Genomic DNA, 16,491 nt, shown 5'->3' with positions numbered 1-16,491 from the left:
GTAAGAAGCATTCTCCCAATCCTTCCCCAAAGGGCCGAAAGCAGCAAGCGGAAATCAGTAAATGCAGCCCTTCAGAGACTACCAGATTCTAGGCCTAGCTCTGCCCATTTCAGGGGACCTAAACAATATCATGAACCCCAGTAATAAGTGGAACCCTTGCCCCAGTCTGCTTCACAGGGGTCATTGCGCTGTCAAGTGACAAACTGGACATTTTCACCAGTTACTTATCACATAACTGGGGTGGAGACACTTGACAGGTGCCAGAACCATCACTTTGGTTTTTTTTCCCTGAGTCTTGGACAGGAAAAAGATCATGTAGGGTTTCTGAGAACCACTGTCACCCAGACAAATAGAGTCTGGGAAGATGGTGGAGTCAGCTTGCAGTCAAGGACTGAAGGTCACAAAGCAGTTTAACCCCTTGACCACCCCACCCCATTCTACTTAAGTGGATGGACAAGTCTATGACATACCCACCCGCCCACCTCCACCAACCAAGTGCTAGCCCCATTGGTAGTGCTGAGAAAGATGTGGTCTCTTTACTGTGCCAGCATGAGTGATGTACCACACCGTCAGCCTTCTCAGGCCCATCAATGAACAGCATCAGAAGAGTTTCTCTTTGTGGGAAAACCACAATACACAACGGCTACCTTCTTGCTCTACCACAAGCCAGTATTCGGGAACGCTGATTGCTTTTGTTATTTTAATAGAGCCTTTTCTTTTCTTTCTGGGTTTTTGTTTTGTTTTGTTTGGGGGGGCGGGTTGCTGTGTTTTAAGATAGGGTTTCTCCATGTAGTCCTGGCTATCCTGAAACTGGCTCTGTAGAGCACCCTGGCTTTGAACTCAGAGATCCACTTGTACTGAGATTACAGTTGTGCGCCACCACCATCCGGTGTTTTAATAGACTTTTAAAGATTAGTTTTAGGCTCACAAGCAACTGATTAGCCATGTACCATGTCATACTCACAGTCCCCTCCGTTACCAACATCACCCACCAGAGTTCACTTGTTATAACTGCTACACCAAGCGTGACACATCACTCTCATGAAAAACAGTTTACATCAGGGTTTATGCTAGTTGTATATTCTCTGGCATCGGGCAAAGGAATAATGATGTGTAGCCACTCTTAGAGCATCACACAAACGATTTTCACTCCACTAAAAAACCTTTGTCATCTCTCCACCCTGCTTTCCCAAACCCTCAACCTGTTGGCAGTCATTCATCTTTGTTGTTTCTGCAGTTAAGCTTTTTCTAAAACTCCATGCGGTTGGAATCATATGGTCTTTGGTGTATTGGAATCAGCTTTCACCCACTAATAACTACTTCTGATTTCTCATGTCTTCTCATGGTCACTCAATTCTCTTTAGAGCTGAATGTTGTATTATCTGAATTACCATCATTTACTTATTTATGCCTTCACCCATTGCAGTACACCTTGTTGCATCCAAAGTTTTGGCAGTTATGAATGAGGCTGCTGTAAACATCCATGTACCCACTTCTGTGTGGACATAACTTTTCAACAAATTTGGGTAGCTATCAAGGAGTATAACTGGGGGACCATAAAATATGAGAATGTGTCATTTGTAAGAAACTGATCAACTCTTTCTTCACAAATGGCTATTAACAGCTTGCTTCTGAATGGAAGAGAGGAGGTAGACAGGGAGGGAGGGAGAGAGGGAGGGAGGCAGAGAAAGAGAGAATATGAATTCTCATTGCTCCATATTTGTGCTAACACGTACTGCTGCCAATGCTCTGTACTTTGGCCCTTCTGGCAGGTATGTTGTGGCGGCTCACTGTAAACTGGTCATATGTCTAATGACACATGGCGTGGGAAATCTTGACATATTTGTTACATATGTACATATTTGTTACATATGTACATATTTGTTACATATGTACATATTTGTTACATACGTACATATTTGTTACATCTGTACCCTTTCTAGTGAAGTATCTGTCTTTAAAAAGTCTCTGTTTTGTCTAACAGTTCTGTTACACATGTATCTTCTGTAAATATTTCTCAACCCGGGGCTTGCATCTTCACTCTCCTGACAGCATCATACTCGGATAAAGCAGAAAACTTTTAACAAAATTTACCACTTCTTTCCTCCATAAATTGGCACTCTAACATCTTATCAGAAAAACCAAAAGCCATCTTCTATGTTTTCAAGTTTGGTTTGTGTTTTGCATTTAGGCCTGTGGTCCATTTTGAGTTAATGCTTTTTTTTTTTTTTTTTTTTTTTTTTTGGCATGTGGACTCCAGTCGTTCCAGCTGTTGTGTTTGCCTAAGTGTCTTCCCCAAAGATCCTGGCTATACTTTGTGGTGATATTTTGTTTATGATCTAACAAGTAAAGCTTGCCTAAAGATCAGAGTACCAAGCTAGCCACACTAGTCAGCCGTAAATGCCAGACAGTGGTAGCTCACAGCTTTAATCACAGCACTCAGAAGACAGAGGCAGGTGGATCTCTGTTAGCTCAAGGCCACCCTGAGCTTCACGAAATTGATCCAGTCCAAAGAGAAACAGCTCACACAAAAGTGATCTCAGCACTTGGGATCCCATGCCTTTAATACCAGCACTAGAGAGAAATATAAGACAGAAGGAGACAGGAGCTCAGGGCAGTCTGAGTCTGAGTAGCATAGCAGTGCAGTCGACATCAGTCTGAGGTTTGAGGGATCCCCCCTTCAGTCTGAGCATTGGTAGAGGTGAGAACTCTCTAGTGGCTGGCTGCTTTGCTTCTCTGATCTTCAGCTTTAACCCCAATATCTATCTCTGGGTTTTTATTATTCGTGCCATGATACTTACGTGACTTACAACTGAGATCTTCTCAGTTATTAACTTGTCTGTTCTTTTACCAATACAACACTATCACAATTACTGTCGTTTAAAGTTTTAAATTACATTGATTTATTTATTTGGGTGTGTGCACGTACTCTGTGCATATTTATACCAAGGCACACATGTGGAGGTCAGATGTGTGTTTGTGATTAGTTCTCTCTTTCCACCATGGGTCCTGGTCATTTGACTCTGGCCACTGGGTTCGGTGGCAAATCTCTGTTGAGCTGTCTCTTCAGCTCTATTACTGTAGTTTTATAGTAAGTCTTGAGGTCTGTAACTTCATTTTGCTGTTTTCTTCTTTCCTCTATTGGGCCACTCTAGGTATGTTTTTTTTTTTCTCCAAATAAAATTCAGACTCACTTTGTCAATGTACAAAATATAACTAGTAAGCATGTCTATTTGTATTGTGGTGACTCTACATCAAGCTATAACAAAGTGCCATATTGAATCTAATTCTCAAATATGGAATATCTCTCCATGTATTTAATTCTCCGTTGGTTCACTTATCATGCTTTTTTTCTCATAGTTTGCCTCATATAGATTGTGTGTGTCTGTCTGTGTATGTGTGTGTGTGTGTGTGTGTCTGTCTGTCTGTCTGTCTGTGTGCCACTTTTGTCTAAGTATTGGGGAGTAGTGCTAATATGGCCTTGTGTTCTAATTCTAATTCTGCTTGTTCATTACTAGTATATAGGGCTCTGACTTATTTTGCATATTAATCTTATATTGAACTTTGCTGAAATGATCTACTAACTTTGTGAATATTATGTAGGTTTTTGCCTGCTTCTTTTCATCTTAAATGTCCTCCTAAGGCCCTGATGTCAAAGGCTAGACAGGTTACCAGCCAAGGGCTCTACTGGGAGGTGTTGGCAGCTTTGGGAAGTGGTGCTCACTTTGGGAAGTGGTGCCTTTAAAGACAACTGGGACCTGGTCTGCCTGCCTGCCTGCCTGCCTGCCTGCCTCTGTCTCCATCTTTCTCTCTCCGTGTCTCTCTCTGTCTCCCCCTCTCTCTCGTTCCTCTCTCCCTCCTCTCCTCTCTCTGCCTAAGAAGTCACTTGGTTTTCAATCTTTTTTTCTACTTCATTGATTCTCATCACTGTGATTTCATTTTCATCTAGTTCAAAACAATTTTGAATTTGGCTTTATCATTTTCCCTCTCTCTAAAGGACTTCTAACATCTCTTAAGGCCGGCAGGTTATCTGGCACAGGTGTGTGGGCTCTGGTTTGGAACAAGAGTCACTCTGACCCCAGTGGGCCCTCTTCTGCTCCCAAGTCCTTTCTGCCCTTCTGGCCCGCTATTACAATCAATCCCATGGGCTCAGCAATCATTACTGGAAATGCTTTGAGCAAGAACTGCTTTCCAGCTTGAATCCTGAACTGTGGCATCATTAAGATAAATTTTAGATGAAGATAAAAATGTAAAATAATAAATACTACAAGAAACTATTTGCATTAGTAACTTATTCAGCTGCTGTGATAAATTTCCCTGATAAACAAGAGAGAACTTAAGGGAGAAACAGGCATGTTTAGGCTGATAATTCAAGGTACAGTCCATCATGGCGGGAAGTCCAGGTGGCTGGCCACATTGACTCCTCAGTCAGTGCTTAGCCAGCTTTCCTCTTTTCTATGTAGTCTAGACTCAAGCTCAGGGAACGGTGCCACCCACTTTTAGGGTGGGCCTTCCTGCCACGATTAACCAAGATAATCTCTCCCAAGCATTGCCAGAGGCTAACCTAACCTAGATCATTCCTCACAGACCTGTCCAAAGGTTCGTCTCCTAGGAGACTCCAGATCCTATTCAGTTGGTAAGTCTTATTAACCACTATAACATTCAATATTTATAGAGCTCGGCAATGAATAAAACAACTCTATGTCTTAATCAAAAGTAAGAACTTATAAATGGAAGAAAGCCTAGAAATTAATGTTTAAAATGTGACTTTCCCAAGAGGAAAAGTGGCTGTGCAGATAAAATATAAAACTCTCAAAGAATAACCAGCAAGGAATTTTGGGTGTCCTAGAGCATGCTGCATTTGTCCAATATGGGTGCTGGCTCCAGGGGCGTCTGAGCAGAAGGTGATGCCAAGGCAGACACTTGGAGGACAGAGCCTGCCTACAACTCTGGGTCAACAGACAGAAGCAGAACCTGGCACAGATGCACTCTGGGAGGTGGTGACCCACTCCTGGGACTGCAGCCACAGGAGGCCTGCTCTGCAGAGACCCTCCCACTCACCCTCCCATTGCTAATCCTGACTCAGTTCCTCTCAATTCTGGCTCCTCGTTCTAAATGGGGACCATGAAATACCCACCTTTCAGGAGTGTGCAAAGTACTCTATAATTTGCAAAATGTTACCCGAATGAGGGAAATTGGGTTTTGTTTTCCTCATATAATCCTAAAGTAAAAATAGGAGACAAGAGAAAGGCATGGGGAATGCATTCACTTAGTTCCAAGTGGTACCAGGATGCCACTGGATGCTGGCACAGGGGAGAAGAAAGGAAGATGTGTATAATGCACTCTGGATAACACATGTCAGAGCCTAACCTCTGTTTCCTGTTCTGTGGATTGAGGGGTAGCCTGCAGCAGCCCAAGCTCTCTCCTCTGCTGCAGTCTGTAACCAGTGATGAGTCACTGATTCATGTGACTGTCACACTAGCACTGTGACCGTACCTTTGCCAGGTCTTCCTTCCTTATTCTGGTTATCAGATGGGCCATGCTTTTCCTAATCAGGGTTGACAGTACCTCAAGCAAAATTATCCAGGGGATATTGTTCCTGAAGAAGAGATGAGGGGGATTTTTTGATGTCTCTTCATGCCACCCTGCCAGTTCTTCTCTTGGTCTCCTGGCTCCTGAATGTACAGGCAAGGCAGAGAGAGGCGCCTACCTGCATGCAAGCAGGATCAGGGTGGGGTACATTTCACCTATCATATCACAGGCATGTTGACATTTGTTTTAACTGGTGACAAAGGGAAAACAAGTAGCATTCTCTCCAAGCACTCCTAGCTCTACACTGATCTGTAAGCACTGTTCTGCCAGGCTGTATGGCTACAGTGGCTATTCTTGGTTGTCAACTTGACTACATCTAGAATGAACTAAAACCCCAAATTGAGGGCACACATGTGATGGACTTTTGCTTAATTTGAAGCAGGAAGATCCGCTTCTAATCTACACCTTTGAGACAGGAAAATTTGCCTTTAATCCAGATCTTTTGAGCTGGGAAACACACCTCTAATCTTGGCCACACCTTCTGCTAGAAGCCTGTATAAAGGCATGGAAGAAGGAAGCTTTTCCATCTTGCTCTAGTGCTGCTAGCAAGTCCACTCCTTCACTAGCATTAGAGACTACTTCTTCAGAAACCAGTGTATACTAAAGACCAGCTGAGACATCCAGCCTCATGGGCTGAACAACTACTGGACTCTTGGACCTTCCATTCATTGGTAGATAACTACTGTAAGACTAGCTGGACCACAGCCAGCAAACTATTCTAATAAATCTCCTTTATATATCTATATCTATACATACAGATACGAGAGAGAGAGAGACACACAGAGAGAGACAGAGAGAATGAGATTTGTTCTGTATGCTCTGTTACTCTAGAGAACACTGACTAACTCCAATGGTCTACTACTGGCCGGGCTGTCTGAAGCATTAAGGGGTCTAGGGGATTCAAATGACCCTGCTGGCATCTTCCCATAGTCCAGCTTCAAACTCCTCCTTGCTACTATTACCACACATCCAGAATGCTCCAATCACTTCCCTTCTCTTGATTTACCCTGGGTAAGGGGAAGCATCCAGCGCCCCATGCGTGTACCCCAAGCCCCTAGCGGGGGGGGGGGAACCACACCCTTAAGCCCTGCATTCTCAGAAGGACACAGGCCCAAACTGAGACAGCTGTGACAAGTTTCCAATGTGATGGTGTCCCATGTGGCCACCATGGTGCCAGGATAAGGATGCCCAAGGCAGTCCAGGGAAGGCTGAGGCCTTAGCACAGCTATGTTTTGGGGAGGGGAGGATGCAAAGTACTCCCACACAGCAGGGCTGTGTATCACCACGGAGTCATGGCCCAACCCACAGTCCACTTTCTCAATGGGAGTTGGGTATATACCTCAGAGGCTTGCCGAAGAGAACTTCAGGGTGGTGAAATTTCCCCCTTTTCTCTCCTGCCCCTCCGTGCATCAGAGTTCTTGTTCTTTATGGCCTCTCCACACTTCCTACAATGTTCACAAGCATTATTTGTTTCAGTCAATCTATAGGCCTGGCCCTCTAACTGCAGGCACCCCTGTCCCTACTGTAGCTGCGGCTTAAATTACATCTTTTCTGAAGGTTTTTGGATTAAGGTGACAGCAGGTGACAGTTCTCCGCAATCTCCCTGTGATAATGCATCACCAGGAGACTGGTGTGTACCATCTTTAGGTTCTAAACATCCTTCCTAAAGTACTGGCGACATTCCCAGCCTTGAATACTACATAAGACCCTACAGCCACTTCCAGTCTTACTTAACAAAGGTGCCACAAAGGCCAAGTGGGCCTGGGGGCTGCTTGCCTTGAGGTCCAGGCACAGAAGGGAAGTGGTCGTCCAATCATGTGATAAAGCAAGGACAAGCAGAGGGCCAGGTGCATGGCTTTGGGCTGGTGACAGGTCCAAGGGCCCAGCCCCCATATGCAGCTCAGGCCGGGAAGTGAATTGCACATGCTCCTGGGAGCAGAGGCTAACCCATGTAGCTTCTCTGTGTTTATTCAAGACTTATCCTGCAATTTCTCTGTTGCCTGTAATTACCCTGTGCCACTACTTAACACTTGCCGTGTAGCAATAACCATGGAAACCAAGTACTGTTCTCTAACTTGAAAATATGTGTATGTGTGTGTGTGTCGGGGGGGGGGGTTAATTTCTCGGTTGTTTTCCACTTTGAGAGTGGTTAAGTTACAACCACCACCAATTGGGACAGAAGCCAGGTGTGACATTCTGCCTCTTGCTACCCTCTTCTCGGTCTCTGCTGCCCCTGCTCAGGTCAGTCAGCTCTCTTTGCCCCACTTTGCTCTCCTCACTTGTTACTAATCAGGAGCTAGCCCCTGCTAAAACATCACTGGTTTACCACCCTAACCAGGCAACTGTACAAACACCAGTGGAAAACAAAAGCTACCAAGCACATGGCAGAGTCACACACAGGCCCCACAGCCCCGAGGTTGCAACTCTCTCTCTTTTCTGGTCTGTTCACAACTTCAGACTCACAAACTTATCCTTTACAGCTCAAACTGTCTTTGACTTTGCAAACATGGATTTGTCTTCATGCCTCTCCATTCTCACTTTGGATTGATGGCCAATAGCACCCCTAGGGAAGGACTTTCTTGCTGGACCCCGTGGTACCCACAGGACGCAGTGCTGGCCTCAGTGGGCTGCCTCCTCTCCCTCCTGCTTGTATGTGGCTGCTTCTCCCATTTCCAGGAGAAACCTAGCTTCCTTCTCCCTCTGTCTTTCCCTGTAGAGTAAAACTCTCTAAAACGTGGCTTTCTACCATGCCTGCTAACCCTCATTTACATGTACTCTACCTTCACACATTTTTTAATTTAAATTCTTTAATTACTACTCATATTTACATACCCATCCCCCCATTCCCTCACCCTCTCCTGCTCCCCCCCAACCCCCCAACCCATCCCCCAACTCCTCCCCAGAGATAGTGAGGCCCTCCACAGGGGACCTTCAAAGTCTGTCATATCATTTGGGGGAGGGCCTAGGCCCTCCTTGCTGTATCTGGACTGCAATAGTATCCCTCCATAGGGAATGGACTCCCAAAGTCCATTTGTGCTCTATGGATAAACCGTCAGAGGTCCCATAGACTGCCTTGGCCTCCTAGCTGGCACCCACATTCAGAGGGCCTGGTTTGGTCCAATGCTGTTTCCCCAGCTTTATGAGTAGGGTCTCCATGCTCTCAGTAATTTTCTTTATTTTTATTTTATGTGTTTGTGAGTGTTCGCCTGCATGTATTTCTGTGCACCACATGGCTGCAGTGCCCAAGGATGCTGGAAGAGGGTATCAGATTCCCTGGAACTAGAGGTATAGGTGGTTGTGAGCTACCATGTGGGTGCTGGAAACTGAACCCTGGTGTTCTGTAAAAGCAGCAAGGACTCTTACCCATGGAGTCACAGCTCCAGTCCATCACCACCACCCCATCCACACTTCACTCTTGTTCCCCAAATCTAGAAAGCTCACGGCTGCCTGCAACTCCTCAGACTCTTGTGCCAAGTCCACCCTCTCACCCTGGCAGGTGAGGCTGTCTCAAGGCTCCTCCCATCCCTAGTTTCCCTCTAGCTCAACCCCTGGGGACTCTCCTCTGCCTCCCTACTCTACAGAGGCTGGGACCCCCAGGCCACGGCCTGAGCCTCTCCTCTGTCTACCTATGCTCCCTCAATGGTCCGTACTGTCTGCAGCCATACACAGACTTGCAGACCAAGCACAAGTCTACACTTCCTGTCTTCTCTGCATGCCAGGTGCCTCTCGGCCTGAAAGTCTCTCTTCGGCTTTGCCTCAGGGCTGATGGCCTTCCTGTTATTCACCTAGAGCCTGGTGGTTCTTCAAGTCCTTTGTCACAGACATTGCTTCTCACTGTTTAGAGAACCTGCCTTACACTGGGAAGGTGGTGGTAAGCCTTATGCTGCTACCCCAAGTCAGTAAGTCAACAGTAGCCAAACATGGGCTTTGTTTGTGTCAGGCTCTGGGGAAGCTTAGGGCACCTTGAGCAGTGACACTGGAGGTTGGGGGGGGGGTCTGTCCCAGAGATGGCCATCCAGAGTGGACTTCATACCTGAGGAAAAAGAACAACCAGATACACTCAGCAGATAAAGGAAAAGGGGGCAATCACCCGTTCTCGTCACGTGGTTCTACCCACCACGGCTTCTCACATGTGCGCAGGCAGTCTCCTAACTGTTCTCTCATCACACCCTGGGTTCTATCCTACCCAGAAGGCATAGTGACTTTGTAATAAACCAGGTCTCAGGTCTCTCTTCTGCTTACAGAAAGCACTAGCTCTCACTCAGGCTGCAAGATGCTGCAGGGGCCCACGCTTGCCTCTCTGAGCTAAGCTGTCCCATGCTCACTGTCCTCTGGTCACAACGGCCCCTGGCATTCCTCCACTTTCACGCTAGCCAGCCATTTCTTCCGCATGGCTGCTCTTCATTTGTAGCTCGCTCGCTCTCGCCTTTCCTGAAACATCACCTTCTCAAGTGGGACAAGTGTATGTGCACATCTGTATGTACACATACGCACACTCGTGCATGCACACATATACACGTGAGCACAAGCACGCACACTGTGTGCATATAGACAGACACAGACATTATCACACATGCAGAGACCACACATATGTGTCTGCCTACACATGCATGCACAAACACAAGTGTGTGTAGACACATTCCTACATCCACACCCATGTGTGTATGTGCTCCTTCCTACCCATGTGAACTCACATTCAGAGACACTAACATGTGACTAAGCATGTATATGTGTGTACATACACACTTACATGCACACTTACACTAACACACATGTATGTACCCATGTCCTCTCGACCCCCCCCCTTCCTTTACCCCATTATCTTCTGAATAGAACACTGCTTTTCCCAAATGTCAAATCCGCCCGGGATGGCCACCCCTAAGAACAGACAGATGCCCAGGCCGCTCACTTGTAGGTGTGGCCCAAGTCTGCTCGGAGCCTGGCGTAGAGCCCACTTTGGTTACTGTTGGGCTGCTGACCCTGCAGCCATTCAATCCCTCCAGCATCACTTACAGTCACGTCTCAGGTCAGTGCTAACCCTGAAAGCCCTCATTACCTCCACTGTTTCTAACACGATGAAAATGATCACAAAACAAGTAAAGAACTACCAACATTCTGTGTGGATGAGAAGTAACAGTCACCACAGAATCCAGGCCATATTATTTAGAAATAAGCATTAGTTTGCACTTCGCTACAAATTACCCTTTGAGCAAAAATAAACAGATGAGAAGCAGGCAGCACCAAACAGGCTCTAGCAGCTCCTTCTTGAGAAGTCCCTGTGATGTTACATGGCAGAAGGGGGTTACTGGGAATTGGGTCAAAGTGGAAAAGCAAGGCAGGAACCAGAAGTCAGGACCGGTCCTAAGTCGGGGTGGGAAGGGTGGGAGTCCGGGCTGAGGTCAGGCACAGGCAGGCACAGGTGGGCAAAGCAGGTCAAGGCAGGCAGGGTCACAGGTGGCCATTGTCTGGAACAGGAGGGGGCTGGGTGGGCAAGTCACCAGCAGGGGTGGACGAGAGTACCTGGGAGCGCCTCCTTCTCCCGGCCTGGGGACGCCTGTCCTGCCAGCCCACCTGCTCCCCGAGGAGAGACTGTCCATCTACCAAAAAGCAAGGGAGAAGCGTCACATTAGCTGAGGAGCCTGACAAGGCCACGAAAATGAAGGCCCACAGGCCACATCCCACCTGATCCCTTTCAGTCCCTTCTCAGTTTGGGAAGCTCACAGAAATTAGGTACGGTATCCACCAGCATTGTCAGACACTGCCCGCTGGCTCACAGTGCACCCCAATAAAGAGGCACTGTGGATCCTGGTGTGGCTACCTGCCCGTTCCTGACACTGAGCCTTTATTGAAGCCCTTTGCTTACAGCAGCACTCTGCTACCAGAGCTGCACCCCAAAGTCCACTTTGGCCACTCCTTAACGTCACCTTCAAAACAGTCTGCAACCTCAGTGAGCACAGACATGCAGCTTTGAAGTCCAACCACACACTTTGAAGAGCTGAAGTACCCAGATTTGCTGTATGTTAACCAAGCCCACTGTTTGTGGAACACAGTGACAGAAGAGAAAGGCAAAGCCATTAAGCCCTGCTGGGGACACCTCCAATGCTCTGTATGCAGTAATATCAGTACCCAGCAGGCAATGGAGAGGGTCTTATTCTTCGGTGTCATGGAATGCTGTCTTCTAGGCATAACAACCATGCCATCACCTTTTAAGTGTTTTATTAGCGTATATTAGTCATACACAATAATGGGTTTCATTATAACTTTCCATACATATATGTAATGTGCTTCAATCATATACATCCACATTCCTCCTCTGCCAATAAACTTGTTCCCAATTAGCTCCCCACTTCCACTTTGATGCTCCCCTTGTGAGTTTCCTTAGGGGTCTTTGCAGAAGCATGGGCACAAACCAGAGGCTACACTACTGAAGAAAATGTCTCTTTCCTCCAATCTCCCATTAAGCGAATAGAAACCCTCCAGCAGAAGTAGCTCCCATGAGACCCTCTCTTTTCCATGCCAGGATACTGGCAGGTTCAGTCCTGTTCAGATCTGTGCCATGAGTTCAAGAGTGCCCATCCGCGCCGTGCCCAGTTGTCAGTGTTCCATATTGCTACTCGATCCAACTGCCTCCAGATGGTGTATCCTTCTCCATCCCCTCTTCTGCTATGTTCTCTGAACTCTGGAGGGGGTGACACAGATTTTCTACTTGCTGGGAATCCAATAGTCATTTATTCTCAGTACACTGACCAGTTATGAGTCTCTACAGTCACTGCTGGCTGTGTAAAAGGAAGCTTCACTGATCAAGGCAGACGTCAGCACTAACCTATGGTCATAAACACCGTTGCTTAGAAGGTGATTCAACAGGCACATTTAACAGCAGTAGCTTCCTCACTAAGGCCTGTTACTTCCCTGGCCATAGGCTTTTGACCAGTTTCAGAGTATCGGTCATGAATACCCTCCGCTGGAGCAGGCATCCAATTCAATCTTAGAAAAGCAGTTGGTAACTATATAATAGGAGTGCCCCTACTGCACCAGTGGGCTCAGTCAGTACTTTTGCACACAGATCCAAGCTGAGTAAAACTGGTGATAGTAATTCCTCAGCATCCTGCATAGCAGCCTCCACCACTGGGAGAGCTAGCAAGCAGGGAGGAAGCTTCCAGCACAGCTGTAGCCTGATTTCTCTATGTCCTATGACCAATTTGTGTCATGCTGTGTCATGCTGTGTCTTCAACATCAGGATCCTTACAATCTACTTTTAGTGGGCAACCAATAGCATTTGCCTTAATCATTTCCGGGGCTTCAGGAGCTTCCCTGACCATGACTCATAGAATAGCCCACCCACGACATCATGACTTTTGTTTATTAACACATGGCTTCTAGGGGCAGCTTTGTCCATGCACTTAGAGTACATCCATTCCAAGTCCTTTTTAACTCTGATTAGCTTGTTATTACTAAGCTATGATCTTTTCATACATCATTCATTTTGGATGCCCCTCCCACCTCCCCTGCACTTCCCCGGTCTCCCCACCTTCTTCCAATTTTATACATGTGTTCTCTACAATCTCCACCACTCACACAACTTAAGCATTCTTTTTACCTGTCTCATAGGGCCCCTTTTCTAGTTTCCTACAAATACTTCCACATAAAAGCAGATTTATAAAGTTAAAATCTAGGACCCACATACGAGAGAGAAAATTCAGTCTTTGTCTTCCTAAGCCTGGGTTACTTCATTTCATGTATTTTCCAGTTCTAGCCAATCTTTCCTACACGATTCATCATTTTCCTTTTCTTTTCGACTGCATGGAATTCTATGGTGTTTATTACCACATTCCCACAACCTATTCGCCAGCTGGTAGACATCTAGGCTGGTTCCACTTCCTTGCTATTGTGAAGACAGTAGCAATATGCTTAGATGTCCAGGTACCTCTGTGGTAATTTTATATCCTACTACTTTACTAAAGGTGTTTATCAGTTTTAAGAGTTTTCTAGCAGAATCTTTAAGATCTCATGTATGGGATCATATTGTCTGAAATAAGAATTAGTCTTATTTCATTCCCTATTTTGTATCATTTTTATTTGCTTTTCCTGTCTTAATGCTTTAGATAAGACTTGCAGTGCCACATTGAGTGTGAGTAGAGGAATCCTTGTTTTAGTGGAAATGTTCCAAGTTTTTCTCCATTTAGTATGATGTTGGCTGTAGGATTGTTTAGCACAAATTCTAATTGGTATTAATAATAAAATCCCAGAGATACATATTGGGGTCAAAGCTGAAGATCAGAGAAGCAAAGCAGCCAGCCACTAGAAAGTTCTCACCTCTACCAATGCTCAAACCAAAGAGGGAATCTATGGAATCTCAGACTGCTCCCGACTGCATGGCTGCTCAAACACCAATGAGCTCCTGTCTCCTCCTGCCTTATATTCCTCTCTAGTGCTGGGATTAAAGGCGTGGGATCCCAAGTGCTGAGATCACCTTTGTGTGAGCTGTTTTTCTTTTAGACTGGATCAATTTCGTGTAGCCTAGGGTGGCTTTGAACTAACAAGGGCTCCATCTGCCTCTTTCTCCCAAATGCTGGTATTAAAGGCACATATTATCACTGCCTGGCCTCTATGGCTAACTAGTATGGCTAGCTTTCCACTCTGATCTTCAGGCAAGCTTTACTTGTTACATCATAAGCAAAATATCACCACAGGTTTGTCATATATAGCCTTTATTGTGTTGAAATGTGTTACACAGTAGCTCCATAAATGAGTTTGGAAGCATTTTTTATTTTATGAAATAATTTGAAAAGGTTCGCCTTAGTTCTACTTTAAAGACCTAGTAGAATTTTGCAGTGAACTCATCCGGGATTGAGCTTTTCTTTTTTCTTTTTAGCTGAAGTTTTTTTATTTTTATTTTTTGATAACTTACAAACTATCTCCTTTATTTTAATCTTTCCATCTAATAAGTTGGCAAAGAGTGCCACTACCAATCACACATACACGTAAGTTCCAGTTTTGTGTGTTTCTGAATGAGCTTTTAAGGACAATTACAACTCAATCTTAGATCATTAAGAATTAAAAAGTAAGGTCTAAGTTGCTGGTTTCTAAAAGCATTCTAACTTAATAAATCAACTATACTCTTTATTTGATATGATACATAGATTACAGTAAGTGCTAAAAGGCAGCACCCTTTGACTTGGGGGATTCTAATTAAAATGACATCATCAAGTCAAGAATAGACAGTTACTTCCCGATGTTTAGCCATCTGGACCAGTGAACACAAACTGAAACACAGGTGAGTCTTCTCATTTCTGAGACAGCGACAGAATTTTCCCACTGTTTAAACATACTTATATGCCCAGCTACATAAATTTAAGTATAAAATCATTCCATAGATTTGAAGTAACACCCCCATCTGTGTGAAGAGTAGAACCTTAATAATAAATAAGTCCAATCCTATTTTGAGATAGGGAGAGCAGTGATAGTATTTATGCAACTGGAACTGTTATTTTAAAAAAGATCATATCCACTTTATTACAAGTCAGTTTTACTTAAATCAGGACTGAGCAAAAAAACATTGTTAGCCATTCATGATCTCAATTTTTGGTGTATGAATTAAATTATGTACATTAAAAGTCAAGAGACTTTTGTTTTGTTTATTATAAGGCAGCAGAATTACACATTTGTAGCCTTTTTAAGATAAGCTATTAGGTCCACCCTCTCTTCTTTCTTAATTCCAGCAAAGCTCATTTTCGTTCCAGGGATGTACTTTTTGGGATTCTCCAAATGCTCCATCAGGGTGTCCTCTCCCATCTGTATAGGAGAATCCTCCCCTGTCTTCCTCCCAAACACACCATGGAGATTTGGTCCAGGCTTGTGGTTGCCTCCCTTTTCCACGGTAAGGCACTGGGCACACTTCTGAACAAGAATCTTTTTGTCTTTCTCAACATTGCCCATTTTTAATTCACTCCTGGGTGATCAACACCACAATTGTTGCGACCCAAAAACAGATGTCCCGCTCTCTCAGTTGACAAGTTTTTAATTACTGCTTCAATCTTGTTATTTGTGATAAATCTGTTCAAATTACTTATCTCATTTTGGTTTAACTTTATTAGGTAATATGTGTCTAGAAATTCATTTCTTTTACACTCTCCTATTTTGAATTTCTTTGGTATCTTTTTTAACCAAAAGTTACTTTCATCTGTATCTTTATTGTTTTGGGACTCGACTCTCATTCTTTTAGTTAGTTTGGCTAAGGGTTTGTTGATCTTTTTTATCTTTTCAAAGAACCAGCTCTTTGTTGCATTTATTCTTTGTATGTTTCTTTTTATTTTTTTAATTTCTACTTTACTTACTCCTCCTGATCTTAACTGTTTATATCTAGCATTGCAGCTTGTCTTGTTCATCCTCCCCCAAGGTAGAAAGTACATCGTTTCCTTGTTTGAGATGTCTCTGATTTCTTAATGTAGACAATTAGAATTACCACTTCCCTCTTAAGGCTTCATTGTATTCACGGGTTTTGAGGTATTGTATCTTCATTTTCACTCAATTCTAGGAATTTTTTAATTTCCCTCTTGATCTCTCCAGTGACGTTATCACTATTCAATAGTGTACACTTGTGAGTTTTCTGTAGCTTCTATTGCTGTTGACTTCTAGCTTTTCTACTGTGTTCAGATAGAATACAGGAAGTTATGTCACTTTCCCTGTGTTTATTGAGACTTCATTTGTCTCCAAATATATGGCCTGTTTTAGAGGGTGTTCCATAGACTGGTGACAACATTATTCTTCTGTAGTGCTTGGGTGGAAATTCTATAGGTGTCTGTTAAGTTGATTTGATCTATGATATCATTTAACTCTGGTGTTTCTCTGTTGATATCCAGATGGCCAGTATATTATTAACAGTGAGGTATTGAAGCCACC

At 44.5% G+C, this 16,491-nt stretch overlaps 2 protein-coding genes across 21 annotated transcripts in view; both read right to left on the bottom strand.

The window, feature by feature from the left end:
• The window catches only part of Pcbp3 (poly(rC) binding protein 3), a 185,403-nt gene that overhangs the window by 63,239 nt on the left and 105,673 nt on the right, over window positions 1-16,491 (bottom strand). The window contains exon 3 of one of the 20 annotated variants that reach the window (XM_035451825.1): window positions 11,113-11,189. The exons of the other annotated variants lie outside the window; for them this stretch is intronic. The gene's annotated coding sequence lies outside the window, so the exon portion shown is untranslated. The remainder of the gene's footprint in view (window positions 1-11,112; window positions 11,190-16,491) is intronic. 20 annotated transcript variants of the gene reach the window in all.
• Window positions 15,173-15,819, bottom strand: LOC103160806 (cytochrome c-like). The gene has a single exon (XM_035451837.1). The coding sequence runs from the start codon at window positions 15,526-15,528 to the stop codon at window positions 15,247-15,249; it is 282 nt and encodes a 93-aa protein (XP_035307728.1). The 5' UTR covers window positions 15,529-15,819; the 3' UTR covers window positions 15,173-15,246.

This window comes from Cricetulus griseus (genome assembly GCF_003668045.3).
Source record: "Cricetulus griseus strain 17A/GY chromosome 1 unlocalized genomic scaffold, alternate assembly CriGri-PICRH-1.0 chr1_0, whole genome shotgun sequence".
Classification (NCBI taxonomy): domain Eukaryota; kingdom Metazoa; phylum Chordata; class Mammalia; order Rodentia; family Cricetidae; genus Cricetulus; species Cricetulus griseus.
Note: the sequence above shows the minus strand (reverse complement) of the source record. Positions and strands in the feature narration are given on the sequence as shown.